General features: G+C 36.6%; 1 protein-coding gene across 6 annotated transcripts in view; it reads left to right on the top strand.

Annotated features, from left to right (window-relative positions):
- Positions 1 to 16601, top strand: part of ECPAS (Ecm29 proteasome adaptor and scaffold) — a 101846-nt gene that overhangs the window by 22883 nt on the left and 62362 nt on the right. For all 6 annotated transcript variants that reach the window (XM_033122597.1, XM_033122599.1, XM_033122596.1 and 3 more), the window contains 5 exons: positions 3716 to 3846; positions 8405 to 8521; positions 10014 to 10132; positions 11277 to 11426; positions 13974 to 14142. In XM_033122597.1, the coding sequence (XP_032978488.1) occupies positions 3716 to 3846; positions 8405 to 8521; positions 10014 to 10132; positions 11277 to 11426; positions 13974 to 14142 (686 nt within the window). The remainder of the gene's footprint in view (positions 1 to 3715; positions 3847 to 8404; positions 8522 to 10013; positions 10133 to 11276; positions 11427 to 13973; positions 14143 to 16601) is intronic.

Here is a 16601-nt window from a genome sequence, read left to right as displayed (position 1 = left end):
GTGTTTTCAGAACTTTTGGTGACCTTATTTCTTATTTCTGAATAGATTCTTTTGGGGACCTAGGCTAATTTGGATTGTCAGTTTTAAGAGGCTGTGTTTCCAGGGTTGAGGGTAAAGGCGCGCAAGGTTCAGTTTCTTTCTGTGCCTCTATAAACAGGATCCAGAGACCACACTGCTGCTAAATCTCTGCTCTTTATTTTCCTGACTTCTGGAAATCTGAAAAATTGAGTAGTAGATTATGTCTTCATTTACTTTTCATTGTTTGAACATGATTATCTTTTGTTTAAAGTAATAGATAGATTTCCAAACATGATGCATCACTGTTAAATTAACCCTCCTCAAAGGATGTAGAAGACTTTGACTGGGTCCCTCAGCCTCTTTAGAAGGACCCCACATTCCCGTCACATAATTTTATGGTGTTTAGGATGTTAACTGTTTGGTTTCTAACGAAGGAGAGTAGAAAGTGTTAGTTACTATACTGAGGATACACAGGAAACACCCCAATGATTGTATGAAAAATAAAGGGACCAGATGTCACGGGGCTTTTTAAACGTTTGGCCCAGATTCTCGAGATCAGTTTGTTATGCAGAATTCAACTTTCTGCCTTCTTCCACAAAACAATTCTTCTATAGTTTCTGTAGCTAAAATCTGTAGGCAATTTTCATTGCCTACAATCTATAAGGCAGAGAGAACCTCCTTACCTGTAACTTCCACAAATATGTGGATTGAATTCACTGTTCCTAAGAATTCTTTTCACAGCAGCATCCAGCAATTACCAAATAGAATGATTTGATCTGGTAATCTCACCGTCAGTCTGCCCTCCTTTCCTTTCTTCTTTCTTCTTTTCTTCCTTTGTTATTAATTTTCAAAGCTAAACTTGAGACTGTATTTGGATTTCACCAGTTTTTCCCCCCATTAGGGTTCTCTTTCTGTTCTAGGATGCAGTCCAGGGCACCACACTGTATTTGGTTGTCTTGTCTCCTCAGTTTCCTGTCTGACAGTTTCTTAGTCTTTCATTATTTTTCATCATCTTGCAAATCTTGAGTCGTACTGGCCAGAAATCCTCATACTATCTTCCAGTTTGGGTTTTTTTGTTGTTTACTCATTATTAGATGGGGGTTATGGGTTTGGAAAGAATACCACAGAGGTGAAATGCCCTTCTTGTCACATCAGGGATCATGTTATCCACATGACGTCGCTGCTGTTAACTTTCATTACTTGGTTAAGATAGTATTTATCAGGTTTTTCCACTGTAAAGTTAACACTTCACTATTCTGTTCTTTGGAAGCAAGTCACTAAATCTAGCCTACCTGAAGGAGGGGGTGGAGGCAGGAATTAAGCTTTACTTCCTGTATTTGGAATTTCTTACAGAATAATATATATTATTTGGAATTCTATACGACAGGTTTCGTCTCTTTTCCCCAGTGTATTTTAACACTTCTTTATATCAGTATGGACTCAGGTAGATTTATTTTATACTTTGGGTTTTAGACCAATATAATGTTATTTATTTTGTTCCTCAAATTGTTCCAACTTCGGCTGTATTGGAGCTCTTTCAGGATGATTCCTGTATCCCTTTGATATGTTCCAGGACTCATTTTCTTTCTGGTACTACAAGATGCTTCAGGTTTATCTTTCTTCCACTGTCACCAGCCCTAGAATCAGCCATTTTTTTTTCTCAAGAAGTCTGGTTCCTTTTGTTGGAGAATAGTGTGAAAAAACCACAATGTGGGTGTTGGGTGTGCTTGTTGCTGCTAGGGTGTCATTGCTTCAAGGCTCCCTCAGATTTTACACACACACACACACATATACACGTATGCATGCACATGCACACATGCATGCACACACGCATGCACATACACGTATACATATCTTTTAAAAATATATGGAAAATTTCAAGCATATACAAAAGTGCAAATTCTCACTGTCACACAACTTGAACAATAGTTAATTAGTGGCCAATCTTGGTTTTATTTATATGGCCCCTTCTCCTTCATTATTGTTTTTTTTAATATATTATCATTTGAAAATGTTCATATCAGTACAGTGAAACAAAATTTTAAGAGATACTGGATGTCATTAGTTTGGATTCATTAATTTATTACAAAAGCAAGACATGGAAGTTATTTACGTGATGAGCTTTCACAGCTTCAGTAGAATGGGCAGCTTCATGTGATGCCATTTCAGTGCTGATTTATTTCAGTCTACATACTTTCCAAGAATGTCACCATCTCTAAATAATTGTCTAGAACTACTTTGGTGCCTCCATATTCTGGAAGAAGATCGTTATCTCCATCTTTCACGCTAACTGGTTGAATCTCTTCATCCTTTCCTTTAGCGCCCCATCCAACAGCTATTACTGTTGTTTGCAGTACTTTTCCTTGAGATTTTTCTGGAAGCATAATGCCTCCCTTGGTTACCATTTCTGCAGCACTCCTTTCAACTAATACTGGGGCAGAGAGGGGCAGAAACTTTCTAAATGCGAGTCCTGCCATAACTCGGCTGCAACAGTTTGTTTATGAGGACCTAAATGAGGCTATGGCTTTACTTTTATTTATTTATATTTTTTAAAATAAAAATTGCACGTATTTAAGGTGTACAACATGATGATACTGATATACATATATAGTGAAATTGCTGCAGTCAAGCTAATTAACATATCTTCTCACATATCTTTGCTCTTATAACAATTTCCTGTACATTCCTGATAATTCGGTGGAAATCCCAGTAACTGTGTTGTTTGTCCTGTAGATATTTCAGCCTCTGAAAAATAAGTACTCTTAAATAAAAATATAAATTGAAGTGTAATAGATACAGTAGAAAGTATGAAAGTGTAGAGCTTGGTGGATTTTTATAAATGTATATAACTGTGAAAACCATCATCCAGATCCAGATACAGGACATTTCCAGATTCCTAGAAGTCTCCCTAATCACCACTGATAATTTTTGTAAGAACCTTTAAAAAGCATACATAAGCACAATACCATTATAGCACCTAAAAAATTAATAATTCCTTAGAATCAAATATCCAGTCACTTGGAGTAGGTAGGTTCCCCTCTTACCCCTCATTCCTCTCCGCCCCTGCAGTGTATCTGGTGAAGAGACAGAACAGTGCATCGGGTTCTTGTTCTGTAGTTTATCACCGTCTGGATTTTACTGAAAGCATCCCTGTGGTGTTATTTTGACGTGTTTTTCTCACCTTGGCTTTCTTGGTGGAAACCCCGTTTTCACATTCTGGTTAGGTAACCCCAATACAGTGATGGGCAGTAATTCTTTCTTTGGAGAAAATTCATCAGTAAGATGTTCTCATCAAATATGTATTGTCCCTGGTGTCTGAGTAAAGTTTTCCTGCCTCGCTCTGTTAGCTAGGTCTAGAAGATTTCTCCAAAAATTTTGTGTCCTTTCTAGTTATCAAAATCCTTTAGGAAAATGGAATCACTTTGTATGCAGGAGAGAATTTTGTTATTCTTGGTTTTGTTTTCCTCTCTTCTGGAGATTAAATGACCGGGACAGTTGTAAGACAGTATAATTAGCTAGTAAACCTTTTTAGTGTTGTTCCACAGTTGTGTCAAAATCACCTGCATATAGGGCTAGCTGTGTTTAAAGTTCTGACTGAAGGGTCTGCAGTGCAGTACAAGGATTAAGCCTTAAAAATAATAATAAGTATTGGTCGTGTTTGATTGCTAAGTTCTTTTTTTTCTGTTTTATATTATAGATCAGCTTGAACGGGTCTTTTTACGACTTGGCCATGCTGAAACAGATGAACAATTACAGAATATTATATCTAAATTCCTTCCTCCTGTTTTGCTCAAGCTGTCTAGCACCCAAGAAGGAGTACGCAAAAAGGTAAGCACGTTGGGGGAATTAAATGGTGAATAAATGAATATATATTATGAAGTGAGATCTTTGTTCCCATTATTGAAATCTAAGTTCATGATCCTAATTATGGCCTTTCAAAATGCAGAGTAAGTCTAGGACAAGCTTACATGATTTAAAAGTAGCTTTTGTATGCTTAGCACAGCTGTATTTAGCACCAACTGTGCACTTGGCATTAGTGCCAGATGATATAATTGAGATAATTATTTTGGAATGTATGGAGGCTTGATAAAACCCATGCCTTTGATTTCAACATGAAAGTCAGGTGACAGTGGGGCAAAAATATTCTTTAATCATTGACTGTGAATATAACCTTAATTAAAAATAAGCAAAATAAAATTTTTAAAAGCAGTATGTTGATGTATAGCTCCAGAGGTTTTTTTTTTTTTTAAAGATTTTATTGTGGAACAGTGTGTACTTCCAGGACTTTTTTCCAAATCAAGTTGTTGTCCTTTCAATCTTGTGGAGGGCTCAGCTCAGCTCCAGGTCTAGTTGCCATTGTTAATTGCAGGGGGTGCAACCCACCATCCCTTGCAGGAGTCGAACCGGCAACCTTGTGGTTGAGAGCCCACTGGCTCATGTGGGAATCGAACCAGCAGCCTTTGGCGTTAGGAGCACGGAGCTCCAACTGCCGGCCCTATAGTTCCTATAGTTCCTATAGTTCCTATAGTTCCTATAGAGCCACCAGGCCGGCCCTATAGTTCCAGTTTTAAGACTGTACACTACTGTTACCAATAGATGGGTAACTGTCACATCTATTTTAACCTAATGTTCTACATGAAACATTTGTTCCCTTCATTTTTAAATAGTTCATTAGTCTTCTGGTTATACTATACCTTTGGGCCTTTGGTCTGTCATTTGGTTTCATCCTTTGGGCCATTCTAATGGATTGGCAGTGGCTTCCTGGAGGTCTGCCCTGAGAGAGAGTCTGAGGCCCATCCTGATTTGAGTTCAGTGGAGACAGAGTATATTTAAGAATGTCTTCCTTGCAGGAAGGATAGGGCGTTCTTGTCATATATTTGACATGCCTGTTGTTAATACTGCTTTGCTGAGATAAATACATAGTTGATCCTGTCACTATGATATTTAAAACTCTTCTATGGCCTTCTCTTACCCTTAGGATAGCAAGGTGTTAAAAAAGGCCCTACATGAGTTGGTTTCTGCATACTTATTTAGCCTCATCAGTCTCGTCGTTTATTTGGCAGGTATTTACTGAGTATCTTCTATATGCCAGGTGTTAGGGATATGTTAGTGAATGGAAGAGACATCTAGTTGGGGAGAGTACTGTTAAACAATCAGGCAAATAGCATCTAGTTATAAAATGTAATAGGATTCTATTATATGAAAGAATATATTTGGGGCATAAGAGAGACCTCTGTGTGTGTGTAGGAAGCAGCCAGGCAGAGAGATGAGGGAGACCATTAAAGACAGATGGCCCTGTGCAGAGGTTCTGAGCTGAAACAGTGTGGAGCCTTCAGGGATGAAGGCCATGTGATGCATCCCGTGCGTGAGAGGAGGTGTGATCAAGAGGTTAGCATTGGGGAAAGGGAATAGGGGCCGCAGTGGGCAGCGATTTAAAAGCTCAGGTATAAATAATGTCAGTATGTGACATTTTGGAATCAACGAAACTAAGGATTAATTTGTGCTGACTTTCAGGTATGTAATTTTGGGGTTTCTAACTATCAATTTCATAATGCATGTTAGACTTAACCAGGATATATCCTATAAGGTAGCTGGTAATTTGTGGATAAACAGTGAAAGAGAAATAAAAGTGTTAGGTTTTCTACTGACATGTCATTGGCGTGCATACCCTATTCTGAGGAAAATTAAGTTTGTTATGTAGACTTCTACTTTACAGTTAATTTTGTTTATTCAGGCTCGATAGAATAGCTAAAATTTAACGACTGACCATCTCAGGTGTTGACAAGGACGTGGGGCAATTGAAGCTCTCCTGGTAGGAGTATAAATGAGTTCTGTAACCACTTGGAAAACTGAAATATTCTAACGCTTATCATATACATATTCCATGACGAAGCATTCCAATCCTGAGTTTATATACAACAAAAATGTGTATATGTGTGCACTAAAAGGCATATCTAAGAATGTTCATAGCAGCGTTATTCATAATAGCCCAAACTGGAAATAATATAGTGTCAATCAATAAGAGAATGGATAAATTGTGGTTTTTTTCCTACTAGAGCAATGAAAGTGAACTACTGCTATAAGCAACAACATGGGAGAATTTCAAATATAGTGTAGAATGAAAAATACTGACACATGAGTTCATCCTGTATGTTCCATTTATGTATAGTAAATTTAAGAATGGTGTTAGAAATCAGGATAATGGTTACCTTTGGGGCAGACGGGTAAATGAGTAGGAACGGGGATGGGTGCAGGGCTTTTGTGGTTCTGGTGGTTACACAGATGTGTTTCCTTTGTAAAAATTTATTGAGCCAGATACTGTATACTCTCAATTGTGCACTTTAGCTATATGTTATACTTCAATTAAAAAGCTTGTTAAATGAATAGTAATGAAAACTGATGTGGCCAAAATAATACATACCCGAGTTTGGTAATTTTATATGCTTTCTAACAGGGATTAACTGTTAACCTATTTAGCCAGGACTCATTCAGCTGATTTCTTGATTTTTATGGGTTTATAGAGGATTCTAGACAGTGGATAAACACATTTAGAAAATTAATATTTAAAGTGATAAAATTAGTAGAAGAAACTTAAGGAGTTAATCCATTTAAAATTTTAAAAAAATGTCATAAAATGAAAGCTTGGAATTGTAGGCATGACTGTCTGTCACCATCAATAATGATTTTCCGTAGAGTCCTTCTAGGAATCAACCTAGATTAGATTGTCAGAAGAGGGCTATTTCCTTTAGCCTTGTCCCTCCTGATTCTTTTCTTCGTCATCAGCTGTATCACGGGTCTGGACCAGGTAGGATGAAGTATGTATAGTAATTGTAGGTCTCTAAGGTATCAGGAATCTCAAGGACGTCTCACACAGACCTACACTTTAGGTGAATTGAGCTCAACCCTCGGTGTTTGACAAGGTTAAAAATAAGGACCTTGGAGTCCACAAATCTTGATTGTGCCACTTGCTGGCTCAGTATCCTTGGGCAAATTCCTTTACTTCTTAAACCTCTGCTTCCTCACCTGTCAAAAGGGGAATGACAATTACCCACGTCTCTGGTTGTTGTGAGAATCAGATGAGATAAGGAATGCGAAATGCAGTGCACAAGTGTGTTTTTCAGTGCTCCACTTGTAGCAAGATTATCTCACTTCTATAGTAAATCTGGGGACATTTGACATAAGCCTCTGTATCATCCTTTTCATCCACAGGAATTACTGACTTGTCGACCTCTGTTTCTGCTGTCTTCCTATTTAAAGGAGAGAAAGCTTATTGTTACTTACTTAAAACTCTTTAGTAGAAACAGATGATCTTCAGAATAAAGTAAAAATTCCTCAGCATTTCACCTGAATCCTTTTATAATCTGGACCCTGCTTTTATTAAAATGCAGTGCGCCATGTTCTTTTAGACCTCTGTTCCTTACAACTGATTCTCTGCTTGGAAATTCCTCTGGTCTTCACAACTTAGTGTTTTTTTTACTGCCTCTCTGAAGTCCTTGATTTGGCAGATACTTTCTCTTCTGGAAACCCATAGTATAGACATACCTTGTTTTATTGCACTTAGCTTTATTGCACATCACAGATGTTGCACTGTTTACAAATTGACGCATGACCCCCCCAACTGGCAAAATGATTACCACTTGCATTATTTTGATGGTATGGAACTGAATGAACCATAGTACCTCTGAGGTATGCCTGCGTTTTGTACAATTCTCCGTTTGTAATATTTGTGGTGCTCACAGTCAGTTTGGGCTGCTGTAACAACATACCATAGACGGGGTGACGTAAACAGTAAACACTTCTCACAATTCTGGAGGCTGGAAGTCTGAGATCAGGGTGCCAGCATGGTGTGTCGTTCTTCGTCCGTGCACCCCTCAGTCACTCTTCATGGTTTATAGAGGATGGCCTTCTTGCTGTATCCTCACGTGGCGAAGAGAGAAATTCTGATTCCTTTATCCTCTTACAAGGACATCCAGCCCCATCATGGGGCTTTCACCCTCATGATCTCATTCAACCTACCTAGTTACCTCCCCAAATCATCACACTGGGGATTAGGGCTTCAACGAGTTTTGGGGAGACACAAGCATTCAGCCCATAGCGTGCTGTGTTTCAATCATTTGTTTACAGGTCTTTTGGGGGACTGTGCCCAATATAGGCCCATTTGGGATCTCAACTTTCATTAACTTAAATGACATCGTAAAATAAATACACTAGTAAAATTCTGGGGAATGAATTCTTGGGGGATATTGTGTACTCTCTTTCTGGGATGTAAAATTTACATTTTTTAAGAGAACAAAGTAGCTACTATTTGTCAGAGTAAGTAATACCTGAGAAATGAATTTGATTTTAAGATGTGGTCATAATTTCAGCTTATATCTCTGTGTTTTAGGTAATGGAACTGTTGGTCCATCTGAATAAGCGTATAAAAAGCCGCCCCAAAATACAACTCCCAGTAGAGACACTATTGGTTCAATACCAGGACCCTGCTGCAGTTTCCTTTGTCACAGTGAGTGTTGTCTTGGAATATTTTTTGACTTATAGTAAGTTTTCATTTAATAACATTTATTAGATGTCATCAGCATATTGGCAACTTACAATTTTACCCAGACTATTTCTAAATGAAGCGTGAGAGGTTTTTCTTTAAATGACACTCTGTTTTGCTACTGAATCCTGATCCAGAGGAAATATTACCATAAAGGAAATGGTTGGAACAGGATAATGCATGGGTGTTTACACTGGGCAAAGGAATGTTGATGAAATGACTTGTCAGATATTTTGATCTATAAAAAAATGATTTTGATTCTTAGTAAAAGATTATGAGTCTGAATAGATAGAAAACAAGGATTATATAACATAGGCATGAATAGAAGAAAAAAAAGTGTAAAATGGCAAGAAGAGATAGGAGGCCGAATTTTAAAACATCTGTGTTTTAAATATATATATATATGTATACATATATATATTCAGAAAGGTATGCTTTTTAAAAACTGGAGTAAGCTGAGGCTGGTAAGAAATACTCCTCTTGAATTGTTGTCTTCATGAAAATTAAATGTAAAACAATGTTGTGTGAAGACAGGTGATATTTTTTTCCCTTAAAGTTTGTAGCATTGAGGCAAAATCTATTGGGTCTTTCTGATATCTGGATTCCAGACCTTGGGAGCCACCTACTGGTCCAGTCGTCTTGTCCGGCTCGCTCTGGACATAGAGCTTCATTACAGATGTTCATTTCTTTAAGCGCATAGGAACGTTGTGTGCCAATAAAATTGCCAAATAGAATGGCTTTAAAGGGAAGGGATTGCCTTATGACGTTTATTCTAAAATGAAGAATCCATCAGAAAAGCAAATCTTTATAGAATGCATACATCCAGATATGCATTTATGGGTTTGCTTAAAATGAGGCATTCACATGGTTTACAGTGGTGCAAACAGACTGACAGCACTCAGCTTTCCTTTGATCATCATCCACTGGTCATTTATTGGAATGAGGAACCAGAGTGCTGTAATATACTAAGGTTGTTTAAGTAAAAGACCAGTTGGGGAAAGGGCAGCCTGGGAGTTAATACTTGGTCTCTTCTTAGCTTAACAGGATTAGTGCAACGAACTGGGAGATCCGATGTTAAGGTGTAGTGTGTAGGTTTAGATAGGTCAGATGCTTGCTTTGTTCCTTTCAGTGAAAAGTAATTGCATATATGAGTACTTAGCTTTTCTCCAGCTTTATGGAGGCATCACTGACAAATAAAATTGTGTATATTTAAAGTGTACAACCTGATGATTTGATGTACATACACACGAGTGCTGTAGATTAGGTGTTGCTCCCTCTCATGAAGCCCATCTTAAAGCAAGCTTTCTGAATAAGTGGGGCTGGAATAAACGTGATAAACATGTGGAAGGAAGATGTGGTATCTTTGTTAGGACTCCCTGAGTTATCAGTCATATGTTTTTGTTGAAATCCTAGGGCATTTCCTTTACACTCACTTGCTTTTCTCTTATTGCCTTAGAATTTTACTATAATTTATGTTAAGATGGGCTATCCTCGCTTACCGGTGGAAAAACAATGTGAACTGGCCCCCACGCTCCTTACTGCAATGGAAGGGAAGCCTCAGCCTCAGCAGGATAGGTATGCTTTCCTCATTGACCTCATTTCCCACCCAGTAGAGTCGACAGTTGCCATTCAAAATAGGTCCGCACATTTGGTTTCACTGAAGCTTATTCAGCTGACAAATAACTGAATTTCTGTGTTATCTCAACTCAACGTTATTGTTTTGTTAATACTATTGTAACATTTCTTAATGTGAGCATATTGAAAAATGTGCAGCGCAGTTTTTCTTAATCTAAATGCATTTTTTTGTTAGTTTGCTTCAAATTAGTTTGAAGCAACAAATTATCTGTGATTGTGAAAATTGGTTGTAAAATGCTTTTCATCAAAATATTTTTATCTTGGAGGTTATAAAGTTTCAGAGCAGTTTTCTTTAGGAACAGATCACTTGTTTATATTAATATGGGAATTGGAGAGGAATAAAGATTTAGATAACATCCTTCATTTCTTGGCTTAGATCAACGTTCTAGATTGTGCCGTGTAGTGGTGAGAATCATGAAGAGTACAGAAGTTGTGGAGGAAAGATAGGGTTAAACAATGTTTGTAGCTCACCGTTTTAGAGCATATGCATTTTAAAAAGAGATTAATACAGATATTTACAAGTAAAATGAATAAACATAAGCACCATTTGAAATTGTTTTCATATGTTTTAAGACTAATAAAAGGTATAATGAAAGAAGGAATTACTGAAGCTGTGTTACTTAAATTCACACAGTGGAAATTTTAATATATCTCGAATATTGGCACAATTGGTTTTTAATTTCTTTAGCTGTAGAATAACTTTATTTTAATTAACTGTGGAAAGGAAAAAAATTTATTGAAAGGGCATGTTATAAGTTAAACTTTGCCTAAGGTTTAATATAAAATCCCTTGTGGCAACAGATATTAACACTGAACCCACATTACGTACATTTTTTTTTTTCTGGTGCTTCTGGTAATGAGCCAGATTGGCTAAATGCCAATCATCACTCAATATCCTGAGCTTTCAGTAAGATAGTAATCTAGGCCATTTCCTAGATTAGGACTTTGTAAATGATGTGTTGAATATGAGTGGCCCTTGCTACAATTGACACTTTTTGTTATGTGATTTTTGTTTTGTCTGTTATTTGCATGTATAAAAATCTTGTTTTTTAAGTAGTTGCAATAAATGTAATTGTTTTTTCAGCTTAATGCATCTTTTAATACCAACCCTTTTTCACATGAAATACCCTGTTGAATCATCAAAATCAGCTTCTCCCTTTAATCTTGCTGAGAAACCAAAGACTGTGCAGCTGCTTTTGGACTTCATGCTAGATGTCCTTTTGATGCCTTATGGGTAAGTGAAAAAATGAAAACAAAACAAAGCAACCTTGTTCTTGACTGCTTTTTATTGTGTGGAGTTAAGTACGATTTTAAATGATTCAACTTGCACTTGAAAATGGATGTGTCTCAGATTGTTTTTGCTGCAGCCCTGTCGTCTTCTGAACTCCAGCCCCGCTGCTTATTGACCTTATAGGTGTGGAGTTGCTGTTGTGATTTCAGACTCAATCTGTCCAAGCTGAAATCAGTCTTTCCCCATAAAAACAGCTTCTCTGTTTTACTTATCAGTGCTGTGATGATTCTCTTAGTTATGTAGGTGTGTCATTATAAATTGCCCCCAGCTTTTCTCTTTTTCGTTGCTACAATATCATTCCCATAACACCTCCTCCCCTCTCGTTGATGTATCATTCCCACTTGCTGCCATCTAGTTTTGGCTCTTTTCAACTCTTGTCACGACTTTCTTACCAGCTGCTGTTCTTCACAACTCTCTACACTGCCATAGAGTTTCCTGATTTTTAAAACACAGATGGTATCAAGTCACACCTTAAAATCCCTGTGCTATTGTTTTCCAGTCGTTACATGCACTCATGCATTTCATGCGTTCTTATGTGTCCACGCCTTTCTGTTTTAAGAAAATACAGTTCTTTCTACTTAGAATGCTTCCCCATCAGAAAAGGACAAAAGGAAATGCTGAAAGGAAACAATAAGAAACAACAGCCAAAAATCCACTTTGAAAACAACATCTCAAAGTAGCTTAGATGTCAGCTATGTGTAACACTAAACACCCATGTATATATGTTGCCGCTTTGTGTTTTCATTGCATTGTTGACATGTTCATCTTCCTTAACACATTGGGAGTTCCTTGATGTCAAGAGCTGTTCTATTATCTAGCTTTGGTCTCTGGCATAGTGCCCAGGTTGTGATCTGCTGCCAGCCTTCTTATTTTCTAGGTTGTCCTGCTGCCAGAGATAGTTTCCTCCAATACTGATTTCATTATGTGTCTTCCCTAGTCAAAAATACAATATCCACTACAAGCTTGACATGTGGGGCTCCATATCATCTGTCTCTTAATCCAGACTCGAGAGTTCTTGCTGTATGATTTCTTTCCTCTAATGTGCTCTCCTACCCCTCTAGTGTGGTGGTTTTATTTTCTGGACCTTCAGACACTCCCACTAACCTCTACCTATTCACTCCACTACCTGTGTCATATCATTTCTTACTTCTGTGCGGTTTCCTTATCTTCCGATAACATGTCAAATGCTGTGTGTGACATGTATTGTGTTGCTCCTTGCTCCAGATGGCAGAGACTCATTCTTACCCCTCCTGGTATTCCTCTGTCCTGTGTTTAGGGTGATTTTGGGCACAGTGTTAGCTATTCAATAATTGCTGATTGATTTACTTACTGCCACTGGTCTTGCTATAACTTAAAAATCAGTGAAAATCTCCTTTTTTACTTGTTAAATCGGGAGGCAGCCATAATTGGCATGTGATGATGGTTTTGGTAAAGAAATTTTGAAATCAAAATTTAACTTAGGCACGTAATGTACCCAAGGCACTGGTTGCTCACATTTTTCTTAACCAGTGAGAATTTGCCTTGTTGATATAAAAATAAAGGGATTCCTTAACAGGCTTTTTTTTTTTTTTTTTAAAGGTGAATTTAGGAATTGAATGAATGTGGCATATAAATAATGTGGAATAATTTACTGTGCCATCAGGTTCCAAGTGTTTTCTTTAATTTTTATTACAATGGGTAATTTATTTTACTATCCAGTCTAATAATTTGTCAACATAGAATTTTAGAGTTTGAAGGGACTTGAATTAATATTTATATAGAAATTTTCATTTTGTGGATGAGGAATACCAGTTTGATTGGATTGAAGGAATATTTACCAGAAATCTTATTTTTAATCTATAGAAGCTAAAAATGAAATAGGCTGATAAATTAATAAATAATAGCCACAAAGGGCTTTGAACATACAATAGGAAAAGCTAATTCTTCTTCCCTCTTTGGGCCCTTTTGAATTTTTTCATTTTTGGGACATTATGTGCCTGTGTGGTAAGTAGTTTTAGTGGATATTCTAATGAAGGGATATAAGGAGTTCAACAGAATTGAAGGTGAATTGCAATGTAACAGAAATAGTAATGATTAGAAATACTCACTGCTTTGGGTATAGAACAATACCACTGCCCGCCATCATCAACAAACCTTTTCTCTGTATTTGTCAGCTAAATACTCAAAATGCAGTGAGTCCATAGTGGCTCTTAGAGCAATTGTTTATAGATTGAGAGTGAACCAAATATTTCTATTTGTTGCTGGTAACCATTATAATTCATTTGTCACCAAGGTGAGCAGATGTACTCTTACGGTTAATTTTCTGAAGACGTAGATACCTTTTTTAGATACCTTTAAAATTTTTCTTTATGTTGAAATTTTACTTTTACGTGTTTGTTCTTCCAGAAAAGTTCTGCATGAGCGAAGTGTATAATTTAATGGATTATATATGCATATATAGATAGGTATGTGTTTTAATAGAGAGGGGTTACATTTCCGTTTCCTTTCCAGATACGTGTTAAATGAATCCCAGAGTCGCCAAAATTCATCTTCAGCACAGGGTTCTTCTTCAAATAGTGGGGGAGGTTCTGGAATACCACAGCCTCCCCCGGGAATGAGCTTTTATGCAGCTAAACGAGTTATTGGTGATAACCCATGGACACCTGAACAGTTGGAGCAGGTATGACACTGCTTATTCGTCATGGAGCTTAACCTTGTACATGCACCCCTGCGAAGTCCAGGAAAACACTTGTAATGTAATTCCAGTGTATTCAGGCTTGCTAATGAAATATATGTTTGAAAGGATCAGTTGATGTGATGTGTTCTCTTCATCATGTCAGTTATCTGTTAAAGCCCCAGGGGAAGGGAGGAGTGGGAAATGCTCTTCAGTTTCCCTAATACTGCTTACATCTTTCAAGTATGAAATACAGCCCACTTATAAATTAAGTATGTTTAACTTCTTTCATTTTAGTTTTTAATTAGAGGTTTAATAATTATCTAGATGCTTTGGGGCAGTTAAAATACAATTTATCCTACAGTATTCAGCTTTTTAGGGCTGTACATTTTGTGTCAAGTGAGGAACTCCTGTACTCAGAATTGACAGTATGGGGGAAAGCATGACTCCCTTTTATATTTCTTCCTGGGAATTTAAAAATTGGCATTAAGAATTTTATTCTGGATTTAAACAGGACACAGACGTTCTCTGAGCAGCTTTTAAAAAAGACTGGTGCTCTACAGAGAAGGTGCCTCACTGTGTCTGTATCATCAGGCACCTCAGGGAAGAACAGATGAGATCAGTATGTAATTATTTTGGAATTCAAGCAACATGGGTTAGTCTTCCAATCCTTCCTTTATCTCTCCATGGCACTCTAAATGATTTGATCTTTTTCTTTTTGGGGATGTAAGTGACCACTGCTCAAAACTGTTCCCAGGAGAGGGAAAAAGGCAAGTGGGGTATTCTTGCCACTCACAAATTGATTTGTTCAGTGAGGGTTATATTCGATCAGATTTACTGTTTCATGTTTTAGACATCTTTTTTTTTCCTCCTTAAGCCATGATGTAAGTAAGAAAGAAGGTAAATAGAACAGAAGCTACTTTTCACTGAGTGTGATCAGTGTGACAGGCTCTTTGAATGCATTCTCTCATTTAATCCTCACAGCAACACAAGGAGGTAGAAATTGTTACTTCCATTTTGTAAAAGTAACTGAGGTTCTGAGATTCGCCACGGTCTTACTCCCAGTACTAGGCTTTGAATCTAGGTCTGTCTGAAGGCTAAAGCTGTAAGGGCTGGAGAATAATTGTTATCTTATATTAAATTGTAATCTTAGGTTGGTCATTATTTGCTAATTTCAAAGGGTCCCTGTATACCTTTTGTCAATTTCATAATCTAGTGCTGAAACAAACAGTTTAGTTTTGAGGATGAAAGCTGTTTAAATCTCTTATTTTACATTTCTCCTTCCAGATAAATAGCTTTTATTTTGATATAGTTAATGATAATGTAAAGATTCAAGTAGTATAGAACATTATAAAGAGAACTTAAAAATTGGGTTTAGTTTTGAGGATGAAAACTGTTTAAATCTCTTATTTTACATTTCTCCTTCCAGATAAATAGCTTTTATTTTGATATAGTTAATGATAATGTAAAGATTCAAGTAGTATAGAACATTATAAAGAGAACTTAAAAATTACCTGAAATCCTGCCACCTAGTTGTCATTCATCTACACCCTGCTCTCTGTGTATGTGTGTGTGTACACAAATACAATTGTATACACTACATTTTCACATACCATATAATACATTATTTGTAGTTCACTTTTTTCATTTAACAATATCTCAAGTTTTAAAAAAATATCCATAATATCTGTGTAAAATTTAATTATATGTATACCACATAATATTTTTTAATCAGCCTATTGATGGACATTAGTATTGTTTTCAGTTTTCTTTGAACATTTTTTTGGTCTGTATCTTTGTGTACTTGACTTCCATAACTGTCCTTTCTATGGCTTAAGTAAATGTTTGAGTCTTTTCTATTGTAGCTCTTGTTACAAGTAAGTTGTGATGAATAGGAGGAGGGAAGGCAGGCATTTTTGCGATGTTTGTATTTTGCATCCTTTGTTATTTAATAATTTTAAAGTTTGTCAATCCTAATTCACATATATAAGAACTATTATGTAACTGATTTTTTAGGATAAAGTTTTACTTCTCATATATATTTATTTTAAATAGTTGTTTTTAGTGAAATTCATAGCTACTTTACATTACATGAAGTTCTTAGCAGAATCTGTCTTTAGTCTGTGTTTCATTTCATTAATTGCATTGTTTCATTTTCGCCAGTTAATTACACTGAATAATTGAATAGTCTTCGATTAGAAATTTACTTGCATTGACTAGAGTACATTTGAAATCATATTGTTTTCAATTTGTAAGAATATTGAGGACAAGAATTAGTATGTTAACAATAGAGTGGAACTCCGTGGCGCATGAGTTGTTTAGTTACTTTCAAAGTGTCATAATCATGAAGCACTTGATTTCTAATTATATCACCATGCTTACCTGGAGGCTCCAGATTTGTACTTCAATTCAAGGTTTCATCATTCTAGAGAGGCTGTGTAACCTAAGTAGAAAGGCTGTGTATC

This window comes from Rhinolophus ferrumequinum, chromosome 12 (assembly GCF_004115265.2).
Source record: "Rhinolophus ferrumequinum isolate MPI-CBG mRhiFer1 chromosome 12, mRhiFer1_v1.p, whole genome shotgun sequence".
Lineage (NCBI taxonomy): Eukaryota > Metazoa > Chordata > Mammalia > Chiroptera > Rhinolophidae > Rhinolophus > Rhinolophus ferrumequinum.
The sequence above is the reverse complement of the archived record's forward strand: the minus strand, read 5'-3'. Positions and strand labels throughout refer to the sequence as shown.